The 18,950-nt window shown below is 37.9% G+C and overlaps 1 protein-coding gene across 2 annotated transcripts in view; it reads right to left on the reverse strand.

Annotated features, from left to right (window-relative positions):
- The window catches only part of LOC149134375 (uncharacterized), a 67,905-nt gene extending 53,899 nt beyond the window's left edge, over nt 1-14,006 (reverse strand). Inside the window, exons 1-2 of one of the 2 annotated variants that reach the window (XR_016242860.1) lie at nt 13,015-13,137; nt 2,979-5,103 (exon numbers count right to left, since the gene is read on the reverse strand). Coding sequence is in view for 1 of the 2 variants with exons in the window: in XM_089356384.1 (XP_089212510.1) it covers nt 13,015-13,165 (151 nt within the window). In the remaining variant the exon portion in view is untranslated. Of the gene's footprint in view, nt 1-2,978; nt 5,104-13,014 lie in introns of those variants that run through there. The other variant, XM_089356384.1, reaches the window with a different exon arrangement.
- Nucleotides 14,007-18,950: the final 4,944 nt, after the last annotated feature.

Consider the following 18,950-nt stretch of genomic DNA (forward strand, 5'->3'; position numbering starts at 1 on the left):
ATAAACGACTGGATGTGTGGATGTGTGGCAAGAGGCTTGCTTCCCAAATACATGGTTCCGGGTTTAGTTTCATTGTGTGCCACCTTGGGCAGATGCATTTTACTATAGCCTTGGGCCTATCAAAGCTTTGTTAGTGTATTTGGTTGACGGAAACTAAAAGAATCTTGTATATGTATATATGTATATGTGTGTGACTTTGTGTCTGTTCGTCCCCTCAGTATCGTTTGACAACCGATGACGATGTCTTTACGTCTACGTTATCTAGTGGTTCGTCTAATGAGACCGACAGAATAAGTACTAGGCTTACGGAGAATAAACCCTGGGGTCGATTTCTCCGACTGAAATCCGTTTAAGGTGGTGCTCAAGCATGGCTGCAGTAAAATGACTGAATCAAGTAAAAGAAACGAGTAAAAGAATATATATATATATATATATACATCAAGTGTAGACAAGAAAGGGAGAAAAAGAAAACAAAAAATATTACTACAAAATAAATGGAAGAGGGATGTTGATAGCAAGAGGCTGTTAGATGAAAATTAGATTACATAAAGTTTAAAGCGAGAAATGTGTACTAGAAAGAAGAAAGGAAGAATATAGACAGGAGAAATTGTGTGGGAGGGCTTTATAGATATGATGTGACCTATTCAGTAATGATATTAAAAGTCTGTCATCACAATAATTTTAAGGTTATAGGTCAACCAGGTGCTTTGTTACATACATTTATATCTAGAGTATGTTGTCTCAGTTTACATTGTATACGTTGTATTATTCTCATTCAGATCTTCTTCCGAGGTATAGGTTATAGATTTGTTGCAAATGAAGTTGTCACTCAGTGGAGTTGGGGCGGTGAATTCAAAAGGTCGAAGCATATGTTTTTAGTGTTTAGTTTATATTGTTTAGGTTTTTGTTTCTCTCGTATTGTGCGAAAGTGTGCTTAATTGTATGCAAGCATCTGGGTAGTCTCTCTGAGAATATATTTATAATCCTATATTTCGTCAACAATATAGACAGCAATTCATCGAAACATAACTGACATTTCCGGGGTAGGGTATTATAGAGACTCTCGTGTCTAATTATTGATAAGGGCAGGTCGAGTTTGACCTTCACTTTAATGAGTCACCTGATGAAATCAGCCAGTGATGTTGCGTGCCGTTTATGGATCCTTCGAATGCTGGAGGTGTGATTTCGATATCTATATTTGAAAATATCGACCGATCATCCGCTATACACATACGGGAATCCCCTAGTATTTACAGTGCATGTGTATACTACATTACGGCTCTTACATTAGTTACCCAGAGGACATTTATATTGGTCTTTGCATTAGCATTGGTTGCCACTTATTTTATTAGCATGTTTACAGCCGGTGCTATGTTCATTTGTGCTAGTTGTTAACCTATTATCATATCTATTATTTCTGAGTGTGTTTGTGCTGTTGTTTGAGTAGCTGACTATCACGTGTTAGAAGGTTGCTATAGTTCTCGTTGAGGATATGGTTTATAGGTAGGTTAGTGTTGTTGTTCAAGTCATTGTGACTGGTATAGTTATTACTTCTGGGAGTTTTTGTGTTGTTGTTAGAGTTCTAGTGACTATCGCAGGATAACTCGAAACGATCGGTATACAAAATAAAGATTTCTACTAATTCCATCTTCTTTTTACTCAATCCAATATTATCTCAGATAACTGCGAAATTACTGACGTAGCTCCAGAGGAAATATAACTACAGATGACACCAGGTAGTCCAAAATATTACATACATACATATATACATACATGCAATCATACAGACATGTGTGTATGTGTGTGGGGGGTAGGAAAAAATTGGGAGTACTTTCCAAGGTTTGGCTTCCTCGACCTCATGAGAGGGATGGTCAATGGTTTGATGATAGCGACTAAACCGAAAGCTAGTAATCACTGTCAACATGTTACGTGTAAAAGAAAATTAATCATCTACTATAAAGTACTTTAATGTTCAATTATTCCTATATATACTACATGCATATAAAAGCAATATACACACATATATCTGTTTTTATGCGTCTATATGTGTCCACGTGAGTGGTCAACGTTATATATAAAAATATATTTTAATCCCCTGAGATCGCAGATATTGTTTCTGAATCTCTTTGATTCTTTAAATGTGCTAGTTTCCTGGTAATAAATCGATATTAATTAATATATGATTTTTTACCCTATGTTTTTTATTGAATTAACCATTACCAAGTTCTCAAACTGGATATATGCGACGCAGTAAATATTTTTTTTCTGCAGACATATTCCCGGAACAATTTAGGTCTTAGTAGACACAAGATGTGATCTATTTCTAGCACATTAAGTGTCCACCTGAGTGGTCAACGTTATATATATATATATATATATATATATATATATATATACATATATATAAAAGATAATAAGAGTGAAAAAACTACAGAAGGCTTGTGTTACATGGTTAAAGTATATATTTAAATTATGTCAGAAAAATGTAAGAAAAATGTTATAAAATCTTTTTGGTATATAAACATTGTATTTTGAGAAATAACCGGTTTCGTGTTGTCTTTTCAAATTTCTCTACTTCATTGTGTCGTGTTCCGAACACGACACAATGAAGTAGAGAAATTTGAAAAGACAACACGAAACCGGTTATTTCTCAAAATACAATGTTTATATACCAAAAAGATTTTATAACATTTTTCTAACATTTTTCTTACATTTTTCTGACATAATTTAAATATATACTTTAACCATGTAACACAAGCCTTCTGTAGTTTTTCACTCTTATTATCTTTTATACATCCAACCACGTGCTTTCACATACCAACTTTCTCATACATATATATATATATATATACATATATATATATATATATATATATTTGTGTGTGTGTGTGTGTGTGTGTGTGTGTGTGTGTGTGTGTGTGTGTGTGTGTGTGTGTGTGTGTGTGTGTGTGTGTGTGTGTGTGTGTGTGTGTGTGTGTGTACATATAGAGATTTGAGAGGAGGAAATCGGGTGTACCTTCGAAGTTTCGGTTTGCTCGACAACAAGAGACGAGACTATCATCAGTCTCATGACAGTGTGGTTGTGTGGAATGAAACTTGCGTCCGAGCCAAATGGTTCCAGGTCCAGTCCCACTGCGTGGCACCTTGGACAGATGACTTTTCCTATAGCTGCAGCCAACCAAAGCCTTGTGAATGGAATTGGTTGACGAAAACTGAAAGAAGCCTGTCGGACATATATGTGTATGTGTCTGTGTTTGCCCCCACCGTCATCGCTTCACAACCGATGTTGGTGTGTTTACGTCCCCCCTAAATTAGCGATTCGGCAAAAGTACTCGAAAGAATAATTACTGGCCAGGTGCTTTGTTATATACATTTATATCTAGAGTATGTTGTCTCAGTTTACATTGTATACGTTGTATTATTCTCATTCGGTTCTTCCGACGTATAGATTTCAGGTTTGCTGCGAATTAAGTTGTCTCCCAGTGGAGTTGGGGCGGTGGATTCAAAAGGTCGGAGTGCATGTTTTTAGTGTTTAGTTTGCATTGGTTAGATTTGTGTTTCTATCATTTTTGTTTCTATCATGTGAAAGTGTGCTTAATTGCATGGATGCATCTGGGTAGCCTCTCTGAGAATATATTTATGTTCCTAATTGTCGTCAACAATACAGACAGCGATTCCTCGGAATTTAACTGGCATTTTGGGAATAGGGTGTTATGGAGACGCGCTTTTTTCTAATCAGACTTCAATCATACGCTTTATCTTACCTTCAAAATGTTTCATTGCATAACACTTTGCTTCTACCATATTGTGCCTACATTATTGTATCAACATTAATTTCTCATATTTATAGAGGAGATTTTTATCATCACTTTAAACAAAATTATTGCATTACTAAGCAAACCGAGAGCCATTTCTTTTTAGTCATTCGACCTACAAAAAATATCAGTAAGCTCCTTCGAATAATTTCATTTTTATCAAATCTAGTTTATTGGAGATTGTAGTCTTAGATATAAGAAAATGGTGAACATCCACTACTGAGATACCTTACCATCTTGGATTACAAGGAGATAAACAACAACTGACACTTCATTGACCTTGCATAGTTGAAAAGCAAATTTAAATCTAGTGGGTGCTAATCTACATGTATGATCAATAACCTAAAAGCCTAATGTGTTTCTCGACTCTACAAATTTCTAACTATAGGAGGCAGTATATGTATCTAAAAAATATGTGTACCTTCAATTTGTGCCCGTAGAATACTTGTGCTATTTAATTGTTGCTGCTGTTGTTAGTTCGATTTTAATGTGCGTTTTCTGTTCAAGAAGCGATTTAGGTCGTATTTTCTGTCATTTGTGGAAGGTTTCGCTTACTATAATTTCTGATTCACAGTGTCACTGTCTCCTATTTTGGCCTTTTCCACTTCTACTATCATTTCCTCGCTCACTGTAGTTTACTGGTCTCGGGTCACCTCCACTCAACCATACAAGATTCAATAAAACCCTCTCTTCTTTCTATCCATATCTTCTTTATAAACCATTCATCAATACGCCATATTATTCCCTCCAACAATTACTGCTCTCTGGGACTGCTTATCAGCACGTCTATTTTTCATAACCGTCAGGATCGAACGCTAATCAACTTGGCATTGGACGAGTTTTTGTACAGAATATTGAGATAGTAGGACAAAATTTATACATAACTGTTCATATTAAATATGTACATGACAATGGTACATTCATGTTAAATCTTTAAACTATTACAAATTTTCGCGAAAAGTGCCTCATGAAATATATGTATATTCCGAAGGCAATTATACTGTCAAAGTTTAAAACTTAGCAGATTCATAGTTTGAGATTTAAGGATTTCGTCCATAGGCTAACCAAGCATCTCTCTCAGAATATGTACCATACAGCTTAAAGATATGTTTTTTTTTTATTTTTACTCGACATTTTTGCTCAACTGAACACGCTTTGCCTTAAATGATAACACACAAATAATGTCATTGCTGGTTTCCAAATGTCCAATATGTTACAGGATGCTTTTTGTTCATTTCTATAACCAACAAATTTTCAAGGAATGATTACAATACATGATATCCAGTGCCTGAAAAATAAGATTAAAACTGAATTCGGGGTCGTCTCGGCAAGAAAGGCTTTGAGTATATTTTGTGATATTAACCTTGTTTAATGACTATAAAAGAAGCGTGTATATTTTATGCAAAACAAAATTGAACCGACAAGCATGTTTTTACATGCTAATGGAATTTATTAATCGATATCGATTTTAAAATAAATTATGTCACATCTGCCAACATAGCACCCAACTCCTTTGTAGATACACACGTCCAGAGTAGCAGAAGTGTGTATGTTTAGAAAATTAAAGGTACACAGCAAGCAAATGTGTGTGGAATGTTGTTATTCCCCCCACCCCACCCCGGATACTATCCATCAACAAGTGTTATATATAGTTTCCCTGAGAATTGGTGCTGTGCCACAGTATAAATGCGTCGTTCACGCAATCGGTGCGCCGTTACAACAATCGCTAACTGATGCAGCTATCGTTACAGCACTGCAACAGCCGTTCGTTGCGGTTGTAATTGGAAGTAATGTTCAAGCAAAGCATAATTTTGCATGCCTGTCAAACCCAACATTTCTACAGCACGCTGGGCATTTAAAGCCATTTTTCGATGAAAGCTCTGAATTGCAACAACTATTACTGAAAATGTTATACGGTTAGTAATTAAAAATATCTAAATGCAAAAATAAAAGAATAGAAAAGAATACTGATTTTGGTTAGATTTAAGAATAAGAAAGGGATACTGATAATGGTAGGAGTCATTCATGCATTCTTGCTCAAACGCACATTCACACATATTCACACATACACACGTTTACACAAGCACATTCACACCCATATGTATATTATATGCACGTATGTGTGTGTATATATATATATATATATGTGTGTATGTGTGTGTGCGGGTATTCGTATGTGTGTGTGTGTGTGTGTGTGTGTGTGTGTGTGTGTGTGTGTGTGTGTGCGTGCGCGTGTGTGCGTGCGTGTGCGTGTGAATCGTACAAAGACAACGATTACGATGTTGTTACATAACTTTCTTCAAACACACATTCGTTCCGAGGAACTATACATCACTATATACTGTTTTGAACATATAAGTATACGTAATATCATGTAAGTAAACAATCGATGGAGGAAACAGATTGCCTTATTCTAGACTGACGAGTATATTAGAAGGTAAAATATTTAGTTAATTAGTTAATAATTGTATGGATGTAAATAAATTTACTTGTACAAGTCAATGTGCATATGGACGAAATAATTTCTCACGTCTTTCGAAATGATCGCAAAATTGAATAAAGTTATATAACATCACTATTTGCCGTCTGATTTTTGTTATAGACTATGATAACTGCACCAGCCAGTAGACTGGTGACGTCCTCAGATTTATAGCTTGTATAGAATGCCTAGTAGATTAAATTTATACGGATTCTCATTTTTCTGACTTGACATTCTGTCAGCTATGTCTTTGCATGGATTACTGGGGTATAACATATTTCCTGGAAAATATACGTATATTTATATGTTCAAAACAGCATATAGTGATGTATAGTTCCTCGGAACAAATGTGTGCTTGAAGAAAGTTATGTAACAACATCGTCATCGTTGTCTTTATACGACTCACACACACGCACACGCGCACACATACGCGCGCACACACACACACACACACACACACACACACACACACACACACACATGATTAATCGCTGACAAAAACATTCAATTTTTTTCTCCGTGTTTTTCTCCTTGTTTTCTCTGTATTCTTTCTGTTGAAGAGCGTAGCTCGAAACGTTAAAGACTTTCTGTATTCCCGAGCGTTAAACTAATACATCCTTTTGTTGTCTACATCACTTGTCCTCGTCTGTTGTTTTTTTCGTAAATTCTCCCATGTATGTATGTATGTATGTATTATGTATGTATGTATGTATATATCTATGTATATGTATGTATGTATGTATGTATGTATGCATGTATGTATGTATGTATGTATGTATGTATGTATGTATGTATGTATGTATGTATGTATGTGAGTATGCATGTATAAATATTAATGGCTGTTTCTGTTATAATAAGCAGTTTAACATTAAACAATTTCATTTATATTGTAGTATTAATCCATACATTTATTTGACAGAATACAAATTTATTACGTTTTCACAAGAATAGCATTGATAGTATCTGAAAGTTCCGGCTTGCTACCCCGTTACAGGTCTGCGGAACATTTGTGTTCATCTTGGATTTATCTAGTGTAAGCTGAGTTCTGGTGAATGATAAATTAGGTTCTATGGTAGGTTGTGATGGCAAAATTTTGTGGAGAATTTTAGTTCATTAAATCTGGATTGTGTTCTTGTTTAGAATTTATTTATGCTTACGGAACTTTGTAGACATATGTGTATATCTAGGTGTGTCATCTTCAAGAGTGCTATGTATTGGAGAATTATACATCTTTTCTATCATATGAAATTCCAAAACTCGTTTTTTTTTTTGTATATATGTTTTAGAAACCTTAGATATCATAGTTCTGCACATCGAATACATTTTTATTAAAAATCAATAAAAGTACAAACTCCATTCACAAGAAGGCTTTTATCTTTAATACTTTCAGTTCGCTTCATCGACCCGTATGTGGAATATATGGAAAGAAGTTGTACAAGAGTGTCAGTCTTTGGCAGAGATTGTTCAACACTTGATTTAATGAAAATCGATTCGGTGCACAGACCCATCGCATCTAAGACACTTATACAAAAGAAATGCATGTTGGAATTTTATATACAGGAACATTTAAGGACGGGTATATAATTTTCCTCTACAGAAAGATAGTCTGCAAAAGGCGGCAAACTGGCAGAAACGTTAGCGCGCCGGGCGAAAAGCTTATCAGTATTTCGTCTGCCGTTACGTTCTGAGTTCAAATTCCACTGAGGTCGACTTTGCCTTTCATCCTTTCGAGGTCGATAAATTACGTAACGTGGAGGCGCAATGGCCCAGTGGTTAGGGCAGCTGACTCGCGGTCGGAGGATCGCGGTTTCGATTCCCAGACCGGGCGTTGTGTGTGCTTATTGAGCGAAAACACCTAAAGCTCCACGAGGCTCCGGCGGGGGGAGGGGAGAAACATGTGGAGGCGCGTGACTTAGTGGTTAGGGTGTCAGCATCATGATCGAAAGATTGCGGTTTCGATTCCTGGACCGGGCGACGCGCTGTGTTCTTGAGCAAAACACTTCATTTCACGTTGCTCCAGTCCACTGTGGCAAAAATGAGTAACGCTGCGGCAAGGCGGCGAGCTGGCAGAAACGTTAGCGCGCCGGGCGAAATGCTTAGAGGTATTTCGTCTGCCGTTACGTTCTGAGTTCAAATTCCGCCGAGGTCGACTTTGCCTTTCATCCTTTCGGAGTCGATAAATTAAGTACCAGCTAGGCACTGGGGTCGATGTTATCGGCTTAATCCCTTTGTCTGTCCTTGTTTTTCCCCCTCTATGTTTAGCCCTTTGTGGGCCATAAAGAAATAAGAAAGATGGCCTTTCTTTCTGTTTTCCTGCCTTTTGATTGAGATGATAAATATTAATATTTTGTTTTAAATACAACTGTACTTTTCCACTTTAATAAAACAAATATCAAGCAAACATGATCAAAAAAATATCTCATATAAATATAAGGCGAATTTCTATCTATCCGTCAACGACAATCTGAAAAATGTAAAAATGGTCGTGGGAAGAAAAAGCGAGTAAGAAAAATGGACGGACGCTGGTAGCTGCTATGACTCTTTGAAGTATACCGCCGCAAGTCGGCATTTTCAACTTGATTCTTTTTTCTTAAATGGGGAAATGACTATTTCATTTGTAATCTTTGTCATCGTAATCAAAGAGCAGGAAACAGACAAACTTTTAGTTTTAGTATAAGATAGATAGATAGATAGATAGATAGATACATACATACATACATACATACATACGTACGTACGTACGTACGTACGTACGTATGTACGTACATACATACATACATACATACGTACATACGTACATACATACACACATACATACGTACGTACGTACGTACATACATACATACATACATACATACATACATACATACATACATACATAAGTTTCTTTATTAGTAACACAGGGCCGAACAGAGAGGGGACAAAATACAATATAGCGCTTTTCTTTTCAAAAATAAAAAAAAGAAAGGAGAAAAATAAAATTCTGACCAAAAGGGATCGTGTCTCTCTCTCTCTCTCTCTCTCTCTCTCTCTCTCTCTCTCTCTCTCTCTCTTTCTCTATCTCTCTTTCTTTCTCTCTTTCTCTTCGATTTACATGATCATGCACAATGTGGTTTCGTCACCCGCACGCACCATCTTTGCTACATTCACCCACCTTTTATTGAAACTTTCACGAGACAAAACTTCCCTCTCTATTCTCACCTTCCTTTTCAAGTGGTACTTGAAAAAGTTGATGAGCGATTGGCCAGGGAGGTAAGTTTTTGTCTCTAAACCTTTCGCTCGAGTCCACCACGACCATTCTTTCACCATGACCACCAGTACAATGAAGACTGCTTTGCCTTCCCGGTTAAAGGAAGGTGGCGGAGCAATTCTCACGATAGACTCGGCCGACAGGCGAACTCGTCCCACACGTGACAGCAGCCGTTCGGCATAAGCCCTCAGGTCCGAAATGGTTGAACACTGAACGAGTGCGTGCAGAACGGTTTCGTCGCTCTGACCGCATCTCAGACAAGTCGGTTCGGTGTGTGTGGAATCGTGCCTGTAGAGCTTATCTCGAACGGGTAATGCTTTTCGATGGCACTGCCAGGCCAGGGATCTTTGGTGAGTGTCCATAGGTCCCGGTCCGAAAGTTGTCCTGAACAGACGGGTCAGGTGTTCCTCGTCGACGCCCAGATTCTGTCCAAGAACGTTGTTGCAACTTCCCTCCACTAATCCTCTATAGAACGCCTTTGTGGAGTTGAAGTCGCCCAAGTTTGGTCCCAGACGGCAGAGTTGCGTGAGAGCAAGGCGACACTCACCGTGCCATTCGTCTAGCCTCGATCTCCATTTGTTCCACGACTGCAGTTCGGCCAAAGAGACGAGCTGCGAGAAAGCGCGCTGCACAAACAGTGACCACAGCTGTTCACTGTCGTCTGTGAAGCGCCGGAGATGTCGCAGTCTCAGTCCATGTCTGCGCAACATCAACCACGGCATGCCTAGCCCTACATTTAGTGAGTGTTGACAGCAAATGGATCACCTAACCATCGGAACGCTTCTCTTCCACAAAAAGCGGAAGAGTATGCGTTCCAGTTTGGTAATGGTAGTATCGGGACAAGGCACGACGGTCAGACGGTAATCGATGACGGATGCGATGTACGCGTTCGCCACCTGCACCCGACCTTTTAGAGATAGCTTCCTCTCAGCCGATTGTTGGATGAGAGTGAGTACTCTAGTTGTTATCTCGCCCCAGTTCTTCTCCATTTGGAGGTCGGGTCGGGACCGAACCAGACTCCGAGCAATTTAACCGGTCTGTCGGTCCAGCGTCCCACAATAGAGACGCTGTTGGAAGGCATGGGCTTCCTTATCCAGATGCCGAGCCGCAAGCCCAGTGACTTTTCCCGCTTAATTTTTGCTCCCGTTACCGCTTCGTATTCTTTTAGTGTCTCGCCGACCAGGTCAATATGCCTGTGGCTCGACACTATGACGGTAACATCGTCCGCGTATGAAGACACGCTCCTCCCGCATCCCACCTCTTGCGGGTTTCCCCTTAGCGTCGCCAGCTTCTGCAGTAGCGGCTCAAGAGCCAATGCGTACAGAAGCGACGAGAGGGGGCATCCTTGACGAACCGAACGCGTGATGTTAAATACTCTGGACAGATGACCATTTACGCGGACTACCAAGCGGATTCCGTTGTATAAGGCACCGATCCAACCACGGAAGATGGAACCGAAACCAGCCGCTCTAAGGATAGCCTCCAAGTAGTGATGGTCTACCCTATCGAAAGCTTTTGAGTGATCCAAATTTATCAGCGCTCCACCCATGTCAGGTTCCTAAACTACCCTGTCTATGATGTAGTGCATTAGATGGAGGTTGTCATGGATACTCCTACTCAGCAGGGCGCACGTTTGCGTCTTGTTGATCCGCTTCTCGATAACAAGCGCCAACCTCTCGGCTAACGCATTGGCCAAAATTTTCAAGTCTGAGTTGAGCAGAGTGATGGGCCTGAAGTTATCTATGACGTTCCCCTTGTTTGGATGTTTCTTTAGCAGTGCCACCGCTCCTCGCTTTACAGAGTCGGGGATATTCCCGTTTTGCTGCCAGTTGCAGTAAGCAGCTGCCAAGACTCCTCCAAACAAGTCTGGCATATGACAATAAAGTTCGTAGGGCAGACCATTCAAGCCTGGTGACTTGTCTCCCTGCTGTAATGGATATTTCACAACACTCTGCCTCTCTTGCCGAGAGTGATGGCAGATTATGCAGGTAGGCGCTAAAGTCCACTCTGCGTTCTAACCCACCAATTGTCCCAAACAGTTGGGAAAAGTGTTGTTGAAAGGCCTCACACATCGTTTCAGGCTTGAGTAATTCGCACTCCTGTTCATCTGTCAGGGACCTAATGGTGGCTTTGTTGCCTCGTTGCACCTCCACCATTTGGGCTTCTCAGTCGGCTCCAACTCCATCGTTCCTCAGAGCACGCATCCTAGCTCTGTCAACGCAGATAGATAGATAGATAGATAGATAGATAGATAGATAGATAGATAGATAGATAGATAGATAGATAGATAGATAGATATGATACAAAATATTCTACTTTCTTACTTTGAAGGTACGCATATAAGCAAATAGCTGACACTAAACAGTTAATCTGCATTATCACCCAAATGTACACACTAACTTTCAGAGTACTCTACATTCTCAACGCAAACAACAGTAGCTATAAATTTATCGCACCTATAAGATACAAACACGTGAAGACTGAGTGTTCATTCACATTTGCATATAAAAACACGCAGCCATATTTCAATCGAATATTTCCAGGCATTCAAATGCAACGTTAATACAATTTAGCATGAACGTGCATATATAATTCAAGTAGTCATGAAAAAAGAGAACAGAAAACGTTAATTAAAAGTTAAGTGTATATGCCGGTGCTTCCTAGACTGTAATTTCGACTAGTGAGGAGAAATGTATATAAGCATACATAAAAACTTAAACACACATACATACATACATACATACATACATACATACATACGTATGTATGTATATATATATATATATATATATGTGTGTGTGTGTGGGTGTGTATGAGTGTGTGTGTATGTGTTTGTGTATACATACATACATACATACAAACAAAAATACGCTATTGTTGGTGTTGAAATTCCAATAAAGGTGCCCTTGGATCTAGGTTAGAAACTGGTTCTTTCTCTATTGGCCAGAAATCTTGAAATAAACTGAATAATGACATACATAACATTCGGTATCAATCTTGTACTCACTTCAGGTAGGCTTACAACTAGATTTGGTACTAGTTTGGATGAGCAATATTCTATTTGGGACTTGATAAAATATGAACCTATTTCCAATACTGCTTATAACCTAGAATTGTATTTTGTAAATATGTATTCATATGATAACGTGAATACATATTTATTTAATATGGCGCCAGTAAAATTAAGGTGCAAAAAATGTATTCCTCTTACAATATATTTCAAATAATACTAATGTGATATTCAAAGTGAAATGGCGGTATCTATGACTTGAATTTTACTTTATATTAATCTATATAAACATTACCTATAAGTACTTATAATTCACTTTAAACTCGAATGAAATATATCGATCTTCATTCGTGATATACTAGCAACTTTGAAAATATAGAAGACCTAATATTTTTTGTTATATGTACTTGCAGAATGAATAACAAAAAAAGTTACATATAGAATTGTAAAAACGACTTACAAGTTGTTTGCGGAATATAATGTGGATGTAAGGCAGTTGTTGATCCAATGATTGCAAGCAGAGCAGATGCAATAGCGATTAAAATTTTGAACATGATCTTCCCTGTTCTCTTCTCGATTCCAGATTCACTTTGATAAGAACGGGAAAACATTTATATATTGTTCTAAAGATTAAAAATTACACAAGGTAACCTAAAATTCTCACACTATTATTTTTATATCTTGTTCCTGACTTTACTGCATGAGAATATTTCACAGTTGTGCTAATACAGAAACAAAGGATGCATTCATTAAATAATGAAACTGAAGTTAGATTGGAATTATTTAAAAGTAAAAAAATACCCGCATGGTGTGAAGAGTAATTGTGACGCAATCGTTATTCATGTTCTTTTCATTATCAATTCTATTATTAGCATTTGTACAATTATAATTAATGCGGTGAGCTGGTAAAATCGTTGGAAAGCCAGACAAAATGTTTTGTAGTATTTCGCTCTTTTTCTCCATTCTGAATTCAACTACTGCCGAGCTGCAATTTGCCTTTCGTCTTTTTGCGTTCGAGAAATTAAATACAAGTGAAACAATGGGGTCGACGTAATCAAGTAGTCTCCTCCCCCAAAACATCCAGCCTTGTGCTTTTAGAAGAAAAAAATATTATTATTATTAAAGTAGCGAGCTGGCAGAATCGTTACCTAGCTGGGAGAAATGTTTAGCGGTATTTCGTTTGTCGCTACGTTCTGAGTTCAAGTTACGCCGAAGTCAACTTTGCCTTTCATTCTTTCGGGGTCAATAACTCAAGTACGGTGATTTCATGTGCTGAAGCACATTTTGTTGTGTTTGAGGGAAAATATTCTATTTTAATGCCTTATTAATTAACACACTCACCGGTTTGATTTCCACTGATTTAATTATGTATTCATTTATCTATTTTCTAAAATTTCCATTGCTTCTTGTAAACACTTCAATAGTTGTTGTTGACTCTATCCGTTATAGGAGCTGCTTTCTTTTTGTTTGTTTGTTTGTGCACGTGTGTGTGCGTTAGTCTGCATGTATATACACATATGTATATAGCTATATATGTATGCATGTATGTACGTACGTATATATGTTTGCATATATATGTATGTATGCGTGTATGCACGTTTGTATGTATCTATTCTACATATTCATGTGTTTGTGTGTGCATATTTGTGTGTATGTTTACCTATCTGTTTATCTACGTGCCAATTTACTACTTATATATATATATATATATATATATATATATATATATATATATATATATATATGTAAGTATGTATATATATATGTATGCATATATATATATATATATATATATATATATATATATATATATATATATATATATATACATATATATTTACATATATATACATATATATATGTATACAGATATATATATATCTACATATATATATATATAGCTACATATCTATACATATATATTTATATATATACATATACATACATGTATATATATATATATATATATATATATATATATATATATATATATATATATGTGTGTGTGTGTGTGTGTGTGTGTGTGTGTGTGTGTGTGTGTGTGTATATATATATAAGGATTTACTTTCCGTAATGAGATTAAAAAAAACCAACGTTGTGTATATTTTAGAACATTTATAAATAGAAGGTCTTACATCTGTTTCCAGGATATTTATTATATCCCTTCATCGGAGACGGTGTGAGAGGATGGTTAAGCAATAATTAATTTAGATAAGATAGGAAATAGAGAGAATGCAGGGATATTGTATTTGTAAATCCATTGTTTAGGCAGAATGGTATACATATAAGATTCCAATACTTTGTGAGTAAAATTCAATAGTCTTTAAGATTGGTCATTGCATTTGTAAATCCATTATTACGATTCCAATACCCTATAAGTAAAATCCAACAGTCTTTGAAATTGGTCACACACACACACACACACACACACACACACACACACACACACACACACACATACATATATATATATATATCTATATATATATACATACATCGCAACTGACGTGCTGGCGGCGAGATTGGTTCTTGATCAATCTTCAATGCCAAGCATGAGGATTGTCTTGTCAGAGCTAGAGCGCATCTCTAAGACATGAGCGAACGAAAGCCGTTCGCTGGGCCCGGGTGGCAGAGGTGCAACGTGGCAACAAATCGACAATTCGCTCTTTGACAGACCGGGATGGGCGTATGGTACACGAGTCCAAGCAGATATGTATCGATGTTCATCAGCAATTGGCCAAACTGTTCGGGGTGCGTGATGTGTCGAGGACGGAGGTAGATTTCACCTCCTACCTCGGCGGCATGCCACACCTTTCCGCCAAGGATGCGGAGCTCTGCGAAATTCCGATAAAAGTCGAAAACCCGAACAAGGGGGTCCAGATAGATAACGTTAGGCCCACAAGACTGCTAATCACACTTGATATTTTGGTCAATGTGTTAGCCAAGAGGTTGATGCTTGTCGTCGTTAAGGTGGTTGATAACGCACAGACATGCGTTATTCCGAGCAAAAAAATTTCAACAAGAATTTTGATCAAAAATTTCAACAAAAATTTTCATAAAAATTTTCATAAAAATTTTCATCAAAAATTTTCATCAAAATTTTGATCAAAAATTTTCATCAAAAATTTCAACAAAAATTTTGATCAAATATTTTGATCAAAATTTTGATCAAAAATTTTCATCAAAAATTTTCATCAAAATTTTCATCAAAATTTTCATCAAAATTTTCATCAAAAATTTTCATCAAAAATTTTACTATATGCATATACTAGCAGTAAAACCCGTCGTTGATCGAATAATTACTTTTACTGTTTATCGGGAGCCACATTGAATTAGATGTATAATTTACTCCTCCTGTATGTGTGTATTTCTAGAAAAGAAAAACCATGTAATAAGTAGATGGAAGATCATTATCATACATGAACTTGTGTTTTTTTATATGACACTAATAAGTGAGTTGTATGTATTATTTTATTTATCTATACAGTAATGGCAATGGTAATAATTGAAGTAGAAAAAAAAATCATTTTTATACATGAAGTTTTGTTTGTTTATTACATGACAATAATAAGTGAGATGTATTTGTTCCTTTATTTACCGATACAGGAATGACAATTATATAATAGAGTTCACTGAAATATGTAATTTACTCAATTCACACCACCCTTGCCAAAGCACGTTCCGTGGACCGTGCCTCTGCTCTCTCTCTCAGCACCCGCCCCGCACCGCCGTTACTCGTCTCCCGTTTCCCCTCACCTACCAGCCCTCCACCCTACTCCAATGCACCAGTCCCGAGCCTTCCGGTGACTCCAGTCCGACCCCATCCATTTCGCACATCTTCCCCAACCTAATCCTCCCCTCCTTCAAACGAGCTCACAATCTACGTCACCTCTTGGTCCACAGTTTCTTGCCTAACCCACCTCCCCACCTGGCTCGTTCCCCTCCTCGCGCCCATGCTGCTGAACCACCCCCTACCTTTCCAACACTACCATCCTCACAGGCATCCATCGTCGTCGTCCGTTTCATATCACTGACTCCTTTACAAGCACTTCTAGGAATGTCGTTTACTGCATCTCCTGCTCTTTCTGTCCTTCTCTGTACATCGGCAAAACGGGATGCCGCTTGGCTGACCAATTCACAGAACTCATTCGAGATATTAGACCCGGTAACGACACCCCGGTCTCGCGTCATTTCCGCTCTACCGTCTGTGCTCACCTGTCTGTGTTTGGATCGTCTGTGGACAGGGGCCATCCGGACTCCTGCTTTCGCTGTGAACAGGAATTCTTCTTCTCTCTTCGCTCTTTTGCGTTACATGGGCTCAACTCTCCTCTCCTCTTCATCTGACTCCCCTCTTCTCTCTTTTCTTCCTCTTACCTATTTCCTCTCTTCACTCCTACTCCCTCCTCCCTTCAACGTTACTCCCTCCATCCACACCCCACCCATACACATACCAACACCTTCAATCCCACCATTACCACCACATCACACCCCTACATATCACACTCCTACATACCCCACCCTAATCGCACATCCTCACCAAACTGAACCCGGAACCGAAAACATGTGGTGGAGAAGCAGGCATCTTACCACACAGCCACTCCTGAAACTTACATAATTTTCATAATTTTTATTCACTTCGATCATCCTTTTAAATTTGACAAAATGATTATCGAGCACATGGATGAAGTGGGTATGTTTTTAGCCCTGGGTCAGTATTACTCGCTGACGAGAACGAAGTGATCATTCACGAAGTTCGAAATCACAGTGATATGCGTATGTCCGATTGCATTTTCGATGTATGTATTATCACTCCTGCGTGTGCTGGGGTGATAATACATACATGAGAGGCTGGCCGGCAACGTATTTTTCTGCATTATATGGATAATTTATCCTGATCACGCTATTTATAGTATTGTCACGCGTTTGAGAAATGAATTTATTTCTGTATCTTAAAATACATCTCAACGCTTCTAAAAAAGAACAAACTTTGTTTGTTTACTTTCATCGTAAAGTTGAATATATATATATATATATATATATATATATATATATATATATATATATATATATATATATATATATATATATATATATATATATATCCCTTGGCAAACAGGACACAGTCGTGTGTCGATAAGCCAGCTGGAGGAGATGTCCTCCTGGGGCTAAAAGCAACAGTAACATCCACCCCTAGGGGTCAGCCACACTTAAGTGGCAATATACTACACTTTATCGTGCAGTTACTGTTAATACTTCATTTAGAGAATTAACATTGCTTGTTTTCACCTTTTCAATATCAGTGAAGAATGCCACTGGAAAAGAAGATATAAGATTTGCCAGGTTTTTCTCTCTCACCAAGGTCATCGGCTGTCGAACGCCGACGAAGGGAAATAACCCTGAAATCCGGATACGTTCGTGCTGCTGGCCGTGGTGAGAGGGATAACTCCCTTGGCAAACAGGACACAGTCGTGTGTCGATAAGCCAGCTGGAGGAGATGTCCTCCTGGGGCTAAAAGCAACAGTAACATCCACCCCTAGGGGTCAGCCACACTTAAGTGGCAATATACTACACTATATATATATATATATATATACCGTCTTTGTTAGAAGGTATCCAGAGGCAAGTAATTTATCGTTTAAACCGCAGTTTATAATTATAATTAAGTGGAGAATGGAGAAACAAACACAAGAAGAAGCAAGTCAATTGGGCTAGTTAGCCATTGATTTAATTATGTAGAGATTGTATAATGATTCGTTTACGATCGTTTCGATGTGCCAATTTGATTGGCAGATCTCTTCAGAATGTTGAGAAGTATGTTAAAGTTCATGGTGTGAGAGATGCAGGAATAACAGTTAGTGGATATAGCAATGTATATAGTGGTATAAGAATAGAGTTAGGTAAAGTCAGTCTTACATTTTAGTTGAAGTTGTGTTAATAGTCTTCCTGCGAAGGAGAGGCAGGGTGGGTGCTGTTCAAGCTCATAGTTGAACAGCACCCACCCTAACTCGCCTTCGTGAGTGTATGTGTCTGTGTATGTATGTGTGTATGTAGGTATACAAGCTATATATACCTGCGTGTGCAGGGGTGATAATACATACAGATACACGTATATATGGGTGTGTGTATATACATATACATATGAGTACGTGTAGGTGTTGATGTGTATAAATATCTCTATACATGTAAAAACTAACATTTCCCTTCTCCAAGCTTAGATTCGAAACCGAATCTAAGAATTCTCCCTCGTCGGATTTACTGTGAGCAACAAGCGCGAAATAAGGTTTTCTTTGTCTTGTCAAAAAAATGATGGATAGCCTCCCCTCGACCTTATAACCTCATAGATGTCAAGCGAAGTTCACTGGACAGTGACTGACCTACTTAGGTACTAAACCTGCT

The sequence above is a fragment of the Octopus bimaculoides genome, chromosome 8, assembly GCF_046866305.1.
Source record: "Octopus bimaculoides isolate indiv1 chromosome 8, ASM4686630v1, whole genome shotgun sequence".
Taxonomy (NCBI): Eukaryota; Metazoa; Mollusca; class Cephalopoda; order Octopoda; family Octopodidae; genus Octopus; species Octopus bimaculoides.